Consider the following 14,300-nt stretch of genomic DNA (forward strand, 5'->3'; position numbering starts at 1 on the left):
GGGGGCTATTCACGTGGAGTGGAGGGCTGAATGGTCAGTCAAGGTCCAGACTGGACCGTTTTCTGATTTCGGAGGATTGGGAGAATCACTTCAGTGGGGCGTTTCAGTGTTCTCTCCCAAGACCGGTTTCCGATCACTTCCCAATCCTGTTAGACGGGGGTGGGACGAGGAGAGGTCCAATTCCATTTCGGTTCGAGAATATGTGGTTGAAGGAGGAGGGGTTTAAGGAGCTATTGAAGGGCTGGTGGCAAGGATTTAATTATAGTGGATCCTATAGCTTCATTTTGACAGAGAAATTGAAGGCCTTGAAAATTAAGCTGAAGGAATGGAATTTGGAAGTCTTTGGCAAAGTGGGGGTGAACAAAGGGCTGGCTCTGGATAAAGTATCCTACTGGGATAATCAGGAGCATCTCAGAATTTTAAATGAGCAGGAGCTAGAGGCGAGGAAGGAGGCTAGGGAGGAATTTAAGAAATGGGTTTTAATGGAGGAGACTTCATGGAGACAAAAATCGAGAGAAATTTGGCTGAAGGAAGGCGATAAGAACACGGGATTCTTCCATAAGATGGCAAATTCGAATAGAAGGAGGAACTGCTTGAAGAAGATAAAAATAAATGGCATATGGATCTCAGAAGAGCACGACATTCAAAGGGGAGTGGTGAGGGCCTTCAAGGATCTTTTATCAGATCCTGGAGGATGGCGTCCTTGCTGCAACAATATTGAGTTTGACAGCATTGGGGATGAAGAGGCAGCCAGGCTGGAGGAGAGCTTTTCTGGAGATGAGGTGTTTTTGGCTCTCTCAGACCTGAATGGGGACAAGGCCCCTGGTCCGGACGGCTTCTCTCTAGCTTTTTGGCAATTCAGTTGGGATTTTGTCAAAGAAGAGGTCTTGGGTTTCTTCAAGGAGTTTTATGAGAGGGGAAAATTTGTAAGAAGCTTGAATACCACTTTCTTAGTCTTAATCCCAAAGAAGAGTGGGGCCGAAGACTTGAGTGATTTCAGACCCATCAGTTTGGTGGGGGTCTCTACAAGCTGCTCGCTAAGGTCTTAGCCAATAGATTGAAAAAGGTTGTGGGTAAAGTGGTGTCCTCCTCCCAAAACGCCTTTGTTGAAGGTAGGCAAATTCTTGATGCCTCATTAGTTGCTAATGAGGTCATAGATTCCGTGCTGAAAAGAAAGGAAAGTGGGATCTTGTGTAAATTGGACTTAGAAAAGGCCTATGATCGGATTAATTGGGATTTTCTGATATCGGTGATGCGAAGAATGGGTTTTGGGGAGAAATGGATTGGGTGGATTAGATGGTGCATATCCACTGCCTCGTTTTCGATTCTGGTCAATGGTTCTCCTTCCGGTTTTTTCCGGAGTTCTAGGGGGTTAAGGCAAGGAGATCCTCTCTCTCCTTACCTTTTCGTCTTAGGAATGGAGGCCTTAAGTAGTCTCATCAATAGAGCAGTGAGAGGGGGCTTTCTCTCAGGCTGCAGGGTAGGGGGAAGGGAAGGTGGCGGAATCCAAGTTACGCACCTGCTGTTTGCCGATGATACTTTGGTCTTCTGTGATGACTCTCAAGAGCAATTGGCCTTTCTAAGTTGGTTATTAATGTGGTTTGAAGCCACCTCCGGACTGCGCATTAATTTGAACAAAAGTGAGATTTTGCCGGTGGGTTGCGTGGAGAATGCTGAGTTGCTGGCAGCTGAGCTGGGCTGCAAGGTGGGATCCCTCCCTTCCACCTATTTGGGACTCCCTTTGGGAGCTTCACATAAGTCTATGAAGGTTTGGGACGGAGTGGAAGAGCGGATGAGGAAGAAACTTGCCTTGTGGAAGAGGCAATTCATTTCTAAGGGAGGAAGACTCACCCTTATCCGGAGTACTCTGGCGGGCATGCCAACTTACCTTATGTCAATATTGCGCATGCCAAGAGTGGTTAAGCTAAGACTTGAGAAAATTCAAAGGGATTTTCTTTGGGGAGGGGGAGCGTTGGAGAAGAGGCCCCATCTTGTTAAGTGGGCTGTTGTTTGTACTCATAAAAAGATGGGTGGATTGGGGATTAGAAATCTATCCAATCTTAATAGAGCCCTTTTGTGCAAATGGAGTTGGCGTTATGCGGTTGAAGGAGATTCTTATTGGAAGATTATTATTAGTACGAAGTATGGGGTGGAAAGAGGAGGGTGGAGCACTTGCGGGGCTAGAGAGGGCCATGGGGTTGGGCTTTGGAAGGAAATCAGCAAGGAAGGGCTGCTTTTGCACAATAATGCATCTTTCTCGGTGGGGGATGGTAAAAGGGTGAGGTTTTGGAAAGATATTTGGTGCGGGAATATCCCCCTTTGTGAGGCTTTTCCCTCTTTGTTCGATTTAGCGGGGTCTAAAGATGCGTGGGTTGCGGACTATTGGGATCCAACGGGGGAAGTGGGAGGGTGGTCTCCACTTTTCCTTAGACCTTTCAACGATTGGGAGGTGGAGGAAGTGGAGAGACTCTTATCGTCCATTCAAGGGAAGAGGCTGGAGGCTGATGGGGAGGATAGGATGCAGTGGAGAGGGACGAAAAACGAGATTTTCACTGTAAAATCGCTGTACAAGTCCCTTGAGCATAGCGGTGCAGTCTCGTTTCCGGGTAATATCATTTGGAGTCCGTATGTTCCTTCAAAGGTGAGCTTTTTTGCTTGGGAAGCGTCTTGGGAGAAGGTCCTTACTCAAGATCAGCTTAAGAGGAGGGGCTGGATGTTAGCCAATAGATGTTGCTTGTGTTGCGTTGAAGAGGAATCGATAAACCATATTCTTGCTCACTGCTCTAAGACGAAGATTTTGTGGGACCTCTTGCTCTCTCTTTTTGGGGTCAATTGGGTATTGCCGTTTTCGGTGAGAGACATTCTATTAAGTTGGTATGTCTCTTTCAAGGATAAGAATCAAAGAAAGGTTTGGCGGGCAGCTCCTCTTTGTCTATTTTGGACAATTTGGAAGGAAAGAAATAGGATAGTCTTCGATAACGAGGCTTTGTCGTCTCAAAGATTGAAAAACTCATTTGTTTGTAACCTCTTATCCTGGGCTAATTCTTCTTTAGGTGTAGGCCCTTTTTCTTTGTTTTCCTTTGTGGATTGGTTGGGTTCTAGTTGAGGGCCGGTAAGTCTTTGTGTTTTTGTTGCTTGTTTTAGGTCTCTCTTGTATACTCCCTGTATACTTTGGGTTGCCTTTCAAGCTCCCTTTTTAATATATTTGTGCCTTTGCCTATCAAAAAAAAAAAAGTATGGTGCTAATGACCAAAACGCTCAAATCTCCATACATAGGTTAGGAGGTTCATAGAACACTCAAATCTCCATACATAGGTTAGGAGGTTCATGGAACACTTGAAGCTCCACACGTCGGTTAGGAGGTTCATAGATGGCATGTCAATGTCTAAAGTAGATTTTGTAGATTGGTTAGATCCTCATTATACAGACAGAATTGTTTTTGTCCTCTCTTCTTTGTTTTGCCTCTTGATGTCATTTGTTTACACCATGTGTGCTTTAATGCACTTTTCTGTTAGGTGCTTTAATAACATTTTTGCTTGCCTTTAAAAAAATAGGGGCGGGGGGAATCAATTGGATAGCAACATAAGATTCATAATTCGTTGTATTTATATCACGTGTCAGAAACTTCTTGAACTTGGAGGTTTTTGCTTTCTTTTTGGAGGATCTCTCACCCTTCTTTGTACTTATTTTTACTTACCTTAATATACTATACTGTTGTTTGTCATAAAAAATATCATGTCTTATAAACTACCACCATATTTATATCCTGCATATCAAATTTAGTGGAGCTCAAATAGAAAGAATATTCTAGTTTAAAAACCTCTGAAAATAGTATGGGGTACATTAAAAGGTCAATAAGCAAAGAATCTTACCTGTTGGCGAACAGCTGCTAATATTCCAGCATCCACACGACGAATCTCACCATGTATCTTTTGCATAAGTGGCTCAACACCAGATAAAGATGCCTCTGGATATTAACCACAGTTCAATCAAAAATGGAAGTGAAAAACTAACAAGATTAACTCTTGGTACACCAAGACTTTCAACCAAAGACTAAATAACATCATTTTAATAGCAACAATGCCATATTTCTTTAACCAGTGTACAAAGATACATACAAATTGAATTAATTCAATCCATAAAAGACTACAAGATAGACCCAGGATAAAAAGACAGAAGCATAGGAAACAAAAAGAGGTTAAGACCAACTCCTGATCCACAACTAAGCCAATCAATAAAATCTAAAAAGGCGGTTGTGCAACTCTTCCTAGACCACAGGAATAAGGCCTTTGGAACTACCACTTTTTTAGCTTAAGAATAGGAAACTCTAATCCTCCAAAGAAACCCTCATTCAAAAACCTAAAAGAAGCTAAATTGTTTAATAGAAAAATCAAAGACATGGACTCAAGAATAATAAAATTAAATTAAATCCTAAAACTATAAATTAAAAAAAGCAAGAATTATAGGCAACTTAGATTAAGAACAAAGAGAGAACCTGTAGGGAACATCTGGTTGATGTATTCCAAAGCGCTGGACTTGTCCATTGCTGGTTAATGAACCACCTATAAGCAAATGACACATAATTGGGAAACAGTGAACAAATCCATTCAAACTATTCTTTAAAAATTTAAAATCAGAACAATTTTAACAAACTAAATCATCATCAAACTCATATTTAGTTTACTAAAACAAATCTGCGACTATAACTTTGTTTAAGGCTTTGGCAAGTTGGGTAATCCAGTCTAGACCAACACAATCAACCCAGATGACAATAAGTATAACCCAGGTGCTTATACATACACCCTCCTTTTGACTAGTGCCTGTCAATCCACACTTCGTCTATCAAAAAAAAAAAAAAAAAAACAAGCATAAGTCTTTGTTCTCCACAGATGCAAGAGAAGCAAAGAGCCTAACAAAAGTAAAGCTTAACACTATGAACTCTGCTTAGCCCACTAGTGTTTTATATTCAATTCTCCTTTTGTTCTCTATGTATTTTATACTTAATTTTGGTTTTTCTAGATTATTGCAAGTGCCCTAATCTTTTTAACTAGTCTTGTGAGTATAATTTCATGTTTTAAAATAGTGTGGCTACAACTACAAGCAATTAGTAATTTTTATCAATTTATGGACTACAAAATATATTCAGTTAGTATCCTTATTGGATTATGAGTCTTTGATTAGGATAAAATAGTTCTTCTTAGGGATCTGATACAAAAGCATAGTTCTTCTTAGGGAGATTATTATTCACTCAATAAAATTAATGTTCTTTCTAATATTATTTTATAATTCTGTTATGCGTTTCTACTTCTTTTCCCTCTTTGTCAGGGCATAATCCATCTTCCAATATAACTGAAATCAAAAGAAGAAGAAAAAAAAAAAGGAACAAAAGCTCTAAGTACAATATTTCGAGGAAATTGGATGGGTGCAAAAAAGCTTTTTTTGTCATGAAGGGCAGAATAACTCTGATTCAATCATACTTGTCCCACATCTCCAACTATTTCTTATCACTTTACAAGATTTTAGGCTTCCAGCATCAACAGTGTCAAAATTTGAGAAATTGCAAAGCAATTTTCTTTGATCAGTGGTTGGGGAGAGCAATCATCTTACTAGTTGTAAGCTAGTATGTACTCTAAGGAGTTTAGAGGTTTTGAGTTTGGGAAGATTTATTTGCAAAATTGTGTTCTCTTAGGCAAGAGGCTTTTGAGGTTCCTCAAGGAAAGTTTTACTCTTAAGCATCAGGTTATTATGAACATTTATGGTACACATCCTAATCGATGAGATGCCAACATTTTAATCAAATGATTAAATCAGTGTCTCTTCAAGGCCATTGTATAGAAGTTCCAAGTTTTTTCTACACACACTCACTTTATGATGAGTGATGAGGCGAGAATTTGTCTTTGGGAAGATTTGTGGTTGGGGGATCAACTTTTGTATTCATAATTTTTCAAGTCTTTACAAAGTTGTCACAGTTAAAAATTTCACCAAACTATTCTTGGCAACTCTTCTTTTTCTTGGAACATTAATTTCTGATGTAACCTAATTGATATGAAGATTGTGGACCTTAAAATACTCAGGTCCTCTCTTACTCATGTGGACATCCGTCCCAAATGTGAGAGTCTAATCATTATCTTCTTTGGGCTTATTCTCAATAAAATCATTCTTCATGGCATTATCCAATTTATCAAATATAATTCTTTTCTCTCCAACCAAATTTTTATGGAAATCTAAAGTCTCATTTAAGGTCAAGGTCTTTGCTTAGCTAGTGATACACAAGAAGGTAAATACCAACAACATGCTATAGTTCAGAAGACCTTTCAAATCAGGGTTCAAAATCTCGGTCGATACCGGTACGACTCGGCTGAGTCATATCCGCCTCGACCATGGCCGGTACCGGACCGATACCCGAGTTGGATATTTTGTTAGCTTGTGAACAAACTCAGTGGAGTAGAAATGGTGGAGAAGATGAGAGGATCAAAACCCACGAAAATGAAAAATACAGATTACAGAGAGTTAGAACCCTGCATCTTGGAGTCGTCGGCAAGGTCAAAGAAGCACGCCTGCTTGTTCGGATCCTCCAAGTTCCCGCCAGAGATGGAACTGAGCGACATGAGGAGGAGGCAGAGTCGTCGGAATCCGACACCGCTGTTGTCAACGGAGAACGACGGTGAGGTGGCTGATGGAAGTGGGAGAAGAGAGAAAGCGGGCCTGCGGAGGAGCTGCTTAAGACTCGTGGGTTTAGAGGAGAAAGTTATGGGTGTTTGACCGTCAGTTGAGGGTTATGGGTATTGCTGAGGGTTTGAATTTTAAATAGTATGTATTTGTTTTTTTTAAGTAGATAATGCGTATTTGGTGGGGATTTGGATTTTAAATAATTTGATGAAAATTATAATGACAAAAAATGAATAATGAATATTAGAATTATATCAAATAAATAGGAAATGAATATTTATATAAAAATTAAAATTAATGAATATATTTTATAAAAAAAATTATAATTATTTTTTTAAAGATGAATCATGGTTTTATTTTTTTAATAATTAAAAATATTTTTTTAAAAATTCAAAATATTTAATTTAAACAATTTTTTATAAATAAAAAATTAATTTTTATTATTTTCATCTTCAATAAGAAACATTATTATCAAGTGATTAAATTAAAATATTTTTAGAGATTTTTAATATTATTATAAATCATCCTAGAAGTATGCTTTTATTATAATTTGAATAATTTTAATATAATAGAAGTTTATTTTATTAATTTTTTAGTCTACTTATTTGAATTTAACTTTTTAATAATTTTCATAATTTTTTAAAATTATTTTGAGCTCTTAAATTAGATTTTTTGCGTATCACCCGATACCAATCCGAGATATCGAGACCGATGTGCCTCAGGACCTCCCGAGTCAATGACCGATACCGCGACTTTAAACTATGTTTCAAATCTCTAAATCCTTATTAATGCATTTTATGTATGGGGAGTGGAGAGACAATCAACCATCTACATTGTTTGATAACTTTGAGGCTATGACACGGTCTATTCAAACAAGCTAGGATGAATTAAATTCCACCCAAGAGTAAATATCACATGATCATTTCATAAAAGGGTCAAAGAGTTGTATTAAAGGTAAGATCCTTTGGAAAATTACTTGTCTCACATTGCTTCGGATTGTATGGCAAGAGAGAAATGTTGGAATATTTGAAGATAAATGGAGGGCATCATACATTGCAAGATCAACTTCACTTCTATTCCTCTTTCTATGCCTTTTGTACTGATGCTTTTAGAAGCATTCCTCTCAATGCTATTCAAGTCGACTGGTTTTTGATGTGTAAATCAAAAGGGTTTGGATAGAAATGAGAGGAGTTTAGTCTAGGTATGAGCAAATGACATTTATGTATATTCTTATGCAGACTATATTTTTTTTTCTTTGTATAGATCTCCAAGTATAATAGAGGAGTTCAATCATATTTTGATCAGGTTTTTGTAATCGTGGAGAGGACTTTCCATCCTTCTCCTAAACTTTTTATCCATAATTAATACATCTTTTTTTGTCATCAAAAAAATAAATTGAAAGAAGAAGAAGAAGAAACAATCAAGATCTAAAGTCTAAAACCAAAGACATGAGAGTTAGTCATTTTTTTTTTTTTTTTATAAGTAAGAGATTGTATTAAAAAAACACAAAAAAGTGCACAAGAGTATACAGAACGTATACTTTTTTTTTTTATCAATAAGTAATATGTGTATTGCAAAAGAGGCGCTAAAGAAGTGACTCAAATAGATACTTAGTAGAACAAAGAGTATATAGAACGAATACAAAGAGCACCAAACAAAAAACAAGAAAAAGGGTACGCAAAAAAATACTCCCTCCCTCATCCATGACCCAACCAATCTATGGAATCAACTAAATGTGCATATCCTTAGCTATAAACAACCTAACCCACACAGAGAAATTGTTAAGGAAAACATTTTTTAGCCTTTGATCTAACAATTCCTCACAAGCAAAGTATCTTCTATTTCTTTTCTTCCAGATCGTCTAGAAAATACAAGGAGAGCTAGTCATGGCTATGGGGAGTTTCCTTTGCAGGTGTTGGGTCAATGCAAACACAACATATTCTTACCGCAATTTGGAAAAAGATTCCTTCTGTAAAATGATTTATGAAATTGCCTCCAATATATCTGATGACATCTCATATATTTTACAAAACGAATGGAATTAATATGTTCAGCCTTGTCGCAAGAGAAAAAAAAAAAGCAATTAAATGAAATATTTCCCACCCTTTTCCTAAGAATAAATATCCTTTATATTTCAAAATATATCATAGTTCATGTAATTATAAAGAAGATGTCATTTTAAAGGCTCTTGCCTACTTATTAATGAAAATATTACAATATTTTTACATAAAAAGTAACTAATAGGAGCTAATTTATATTTGGAAATGTATTAAGAAGATCAAAAGTTATTAAAGAAGTTGAATAATTCTAAAATTCATTTTTTTTTCACTTAAAGAACAAAGATCTTCTGGGACAAAAGTCATATAGACAAAAAATTAACTCATTGGCTTAATTTTTTAATAAGTTAGTAAAGACTAGCAATTTAGACAAACCAACCTCATGGGGATATGAATACAAAATTATTTCATACAAGAATAATTATGAACTAAACACACAATAAGATCTGGTGCATTATGGAAGATGTTGGGTTTGGGCAAGGTAGTCATTAGTCGTTGTAAGTTCATGAATATTTTTGTTCTAGATATCTCACATTGATTTCCAATTTAGAAGTAACTAATTTAGATTATGGTACTCAAGTATCATCAAAACAATGGTACAAACCCTTTTGCTGCTTTTGTTGCTTTTGTTTCATCTCAAGATGGAAGATGACGTATTTCATATTATTGATTTAGAAGTTCCTGCCCTTATGGTATTCTTGGTGCATTAAAAAATTAAATAAAAATTCTAGGATGTTGTTATGGCCTAATTAGTAATGTTTAGGTCATTCCCCACTATTCGTAAAGTAGATTAAATCCCAAGTAAAACTTATGTTCACTAATTTGATTTCAGAAAATGACAATGCAAATAGCATCAATATTTTAGATCTACTAGTATGATTGACAATGATACAAGTAAAAACAGACAGTGATCAAGATCATTTAGCTTAATGTAATGATCACAATTGTTTCAATTTAATCATGACAAGTCCCCAATGAAGCATCAGAATTATCCTAATTCAATAGAATTGTGCAAGCCATAATCAGGAGGTGTTGGTGCAATTATTAGGAACGTTAATAGTAAACCCATCTAGCTAGAAGCCAAAATAGGTACAGTTACCCTAGGACCATGAAAATCTTAAAATTCACAGTGCATAAAAACTTAAAATAAAACAAACAAATCAGAAGCTCAGAACACAAACACACATAAAAGCAAAAAGTCTTCCTAGCCATTGCAAAGAACAGAAGTGAACAAAATATAAAAAAAGAAAAGCACTGTCAAAGAAACCCTACACAAACCAAAAATTCTGAATGGAGCACACACAAACTCTAATCAAGAAGATAAAAAGCCCTCAAAACCCACAAACACAGATATATGTTTTTATGTGCACATACTGCATTTGTAAACCTGGATCGAGTAACTATAATGGCATCCAACCCCAAGCAAGCAAACAAACACTACAATTGCATTAAGTTACACAAATAGAAGACACAGAGATGAAGCTTTCAACCATTTGAAAACAAATGGGAAAACCAAACAATCAATTATATAGAGCATATTTCTCCACAGAGAACTGAAAATTTCCATGGAGAGACATGAGAGACACTCAGAATCCTACAAATTCACTGAAAATTAATTACCTTGATTTGACTTGAGATTTTGGAGATTGATTCACAAAACTGATTGTTACCCAAAATAGTTTGAACAGAAATTTTGGTGGAGAATTATCTTAGATGGGTGTTCTTGCCTGCTTGGTGATAGCAATCTTTGTCTCTCTCCGTAGCAAGAAGATCATCATCATGTATAATACACTAGGTAACTATCATTAATTTTTGATAAAAAAAATAAATAGAAGGAAAAAAAAATTCCTTGAGAAAAAAGCAGTAAAAAAGTATGACTTTTGAAGCTGAAAAAATGTTCATAAATTTAAAATAGAATAAACATTTGACAAAAAGTTAAAAATTAAAAAACAACAATTTAAAAAGAGTATAAGATTTAAAATAAAAGCTTCTTAGTTTTTGTAAATGCAGGTGTAAGGGCATCGAATTTTTTGATCTAATATAACAAAGTCTAAGCACATTGCCATTAACTCCTATTCCAATGCTTCTAATTTTCAACCATTTCACATTATTTTTATTTATTTTATCCATTAAATATTTGCAAATTTAGAAACTAGATACAATATCATACTATACCTTTTAATGCATCAAATCAAATGTTGTTAGCATAAACCCATACATGAATATCATCAGAAGCACTCAAAAAGTCCTCCAGAATTTCAATTAAACCTAAAATTTAATTGACTTTTGGTTGACTAGAACTCCTGTATTATATATAAATAAAAAATAATAAAAGATAAAAGCCTGATCTCAAATGAGAAGGGAAGCAATTATGAAGAAAATTCCCAAATTCATTAGTGCTTAAGCATTTAAATCCATTTTCATCACAATTGCAGCTCATAACAATCGAGGAAACAGAGATCAAACACGAATCGATCAAAAAAAGTTCAAACCTTGCAGAACGAAGTCACAGATCTAGAAACAATTCACACAAAACCAGACAAATGGAATGAAAACAAGACGGTGAACGGAGATTGAGATGAGAATCGGACCCTACCTCGCTGGAGAGAATTGTGGAGATCCGACTTTGAGGAGATTGAGAAGAAATTCCAGAGGGCGAAGATAGATCTGAATCGAGGGTTCCGTTTCTCTGCGCTTCACTCCAGTTTTGGATCCTTCAAAAATTATATACCGTTATCATTTATTCATTCCTTCCAGACCTGGTTGGGTAGTCTTATGAAAAGCGTTTTAGTATTTGCACAGGAATGTTTTTTATTTTTTATTTTTATTATTGAATATAATAACTTTTATACAAAAATAATAAATTTATATTTAAAAAAATTGATGTAATTAAAATTTTTTAATACTTTTTAAATCAATTGTTAAAATGTTTTTTCTAAGTGATTATATATATATATATATATATATATATATATATATATATATATATATATTAAAAATAATAATATCTTAATTTTTTAATCAATTTTTAAAAAATTAATACTATTTAAGATTTTTTTATTTTATATAAAAATTAATTATTATTTAAAAAAAATGTATCCTAATAAATACTAAATTTTAGTATTTTTAGAGTCCGTTTGACAATAATTTTATAAAGTATTTTTAACCCTTCTAATATTTTAAATTTTTTATCATTCAAGTATTAAAATTATTAAAAACGATTTTTAAAATCATTACCAAATTCACTCTTAATAAAAAAATGTTAAAACATATTTTATTTCATGTGATAAAATTGGTCAATTTTAAATTATATTCATGATGTAAAACCTTAAAATCATTAACACTTCTCTTTTTAATTTGTTAAATTATAATTTTTGTTTTTCCATTATTTCATGTTAATAACAAGAGGCTACTCTAAAGTGTCTCTTGGGCTTAAAATTAGTAGCATAATGGGTGCGATAATGGGTTGTCACTACTGACATAAGATTGGAGTTTTTGTGGCTAAAATTTGCTAAATATTGATGCACTCACAGGCTGCCACTACAACCCGAGAATGGAGCCACATGGGCTGATTTTTATGGCTGGTAATCAGCACAAACACGGGCTGCCAAAGTGTCAGAATTTGAAGTGCGTAATTGGAGATTTATGGCTGCAACATGGGCTGCCACTACCGACTTAATATTTGGAAATTTATGGCTGAACATGGGGCTGAAATAAGTGTTAATTTTCATATAAGAAAGTTTCTATTTTGTATTGCTCAATGGGCAACCGCATAGGCTGGCTTCAAGGGCACTTATGTGTTGCTATGTGAGTCAATTTTGAACACACTCCAGGCTTCTCCACATGCTGGTTCTAGGCGCAAATGTGAGCTGCACTCCGAATAGGGATGACAACGGAGCGAGTTTTTTTCGGGTACCCGCCCCGCCCATAATGGGACGGGTTTAAATTTAATAAACGGGTTTGGGACTGGTATGAGATTTTTTTTTTAAATCCGGGGTGGGTTCGGGTATTGCCCCATCCCGCCCTGATTATATATAAAATTAATTTTAAAATTAAATTAAATTTAAAATTTAAAATGAATTTAATTAAAAATTAATTTTATTATTTTTAATATATAGATAATAATAAAAAATTTTAATAAAATAAGTTATAAAAAATATAATAATTTTATTATTTATAAAATATATTTATTTTAATGTAATTAAAAAATTTTAAAGTAATTTAAAATATATATATAAAAAGAAGCTAATCGGGGCGGGAATGAGAATTGTTTTTAATAAACGGGGCGGGGTTGGGATGGGGGCGACCTGTCCTAAACCCGCCCCGTTGCCATTCCTAACTCCGAGGCACTATTTTGGCAAGTTTCCATGCCAAAAATCTGGTGCTACCACTTGCATGGATAGTCGTATAGAAGCATTATTTCAGCAACTTTTGATCTCAAAAATTGGTGTCAAGTTAGGGAAAGTTGAAGACCAATAACTCTTATCCACATTTGAAAAGTTGTTTGAATTACATAGCCATCAGAACTCTTTTTTATTATTTTCTTATTATGTTTATTGATTATATTGTATGTGATAAGAAATATTTTCAAAGTTGATAATTTTGATTATTCTTATGAAAAATAAATTTTCATGAGAAGGGTATTTCCAAATTAAAGTTATTCAAAATCGGAATGACTATTATCAAGAAATTTTTTATATAGAAAGATTTATTTATTTTAAGTTGTGAGAAAATTTAGTTTCCTTTTCTAGAAATCTTTGGAAGATCTTTTTTTAAAGTTTTTTATTTCGAGATTTTTAATGACTTGAATTTCTATATTAAGGAAAAATTCTTTTATTTTGAAATTTTTATAAAGTTTTTAGAAATTCTCTTGATGTATAACTTATTTTAAGAAAGTCACCAAAATTATTGAAAAATTCTTCTTAATGGATATAAATTTTCTACTATATTATTTTCTAAATTTTGGAATAGTGTAGATTAAGAAAATAAAACTTGTGAAAATAAATTAGAGAGCAAAGTTTCATTTTCTAAATTATTCCAAATGATTCTAAACTATTTTTTAAAAAAATTATTTTGATGAAAATCCTTGTAGAATAAAAGTTTCTTTTTTTTGTTAAAGTGATCTCTAGTTTTTTTATTATTTTTTATTTTTTTGAAATTTTCTTATTACATTAATTCATAATTTGGAGAGTAAATATTTTTTGAAAATTTTCAAGATAGATAATTTATTATTAACATAATTACTAAAAGATTTATTTTTGTAATTTTAATAGAATAGATTATTGTGAAAAGTAGAATAAGGAAATTTTAAGAATATTTATTAAATTGGAAAGGTGTAGGAATAAAAAAAAATATTACAAAGAATTTTGAATATGAGAGCTAAAGTTCCTTTCTAAATTTATTTTTAAAGATTTAAAATATTTTTCTTAAATTTATTTTTTGAGAATCCTTGAAGAATTAAATCTTTCCTAATTGGATGAGGTGCTCTCAAGTTTTAAAAATTTTATAAAATGAAAGTTTCCTTATTACATCAAAGTTTCCAATTTCAAAAATAAATATTTTGAAAATTTTCAT

General features: G+C 33.7%; 1 protein-coding gene across 1 annotated transcript in view; it reads right to left on the reverse strand.

The window, feature by feature from the left end:
• Positions 1-11,486, reverse strand: part of LOC117921614 (vacuolar protein sorting-associated protein 53 A) — a 47,989-nt gene extending 36,503 nt beyond the window's left edge. Inside the window, exons 1-3 of the mRNA XM_034839559.1 lie at positions 11,323-11,486; positions 4,496-4,562; positions 3,873-3,967 (exon numbers count right to left, since the gene is read on the reverse strand). Of these exons, the coding sequence (XP_034695450.1) occupies positions 3,873-3,967; positions 4,496-4,544 (144 nt within the window). The 5' untranslated portion in view covers positions 4,545-4,562; positions 11,323-11,486. The remainder of the gene's footprint in view (positions 1-3,872; positions 3,968-4,495; positions 4,563-11,322) is intronic.
• Positions 11,487-14,300: the final 2,814 nt, after the last annotated feature.

Source organism: Vitis riparia, chromosome 9 (assembly GCF_004353265.1).
Source record: "Vitis riparia cultivar Riparia Gloire de Montpellier isolate 1030 chromosome 9, EGFV_Vit.rip_1.0, whole genome shotgun sequence".
NCBI classification, from domain to species: domain Eukaryota; kingdom Viridiplantae; phylum Streptophyta; class Magnoliopsida; order Vitales; family Vitaceae; genus Vitis; species Vitis riparia.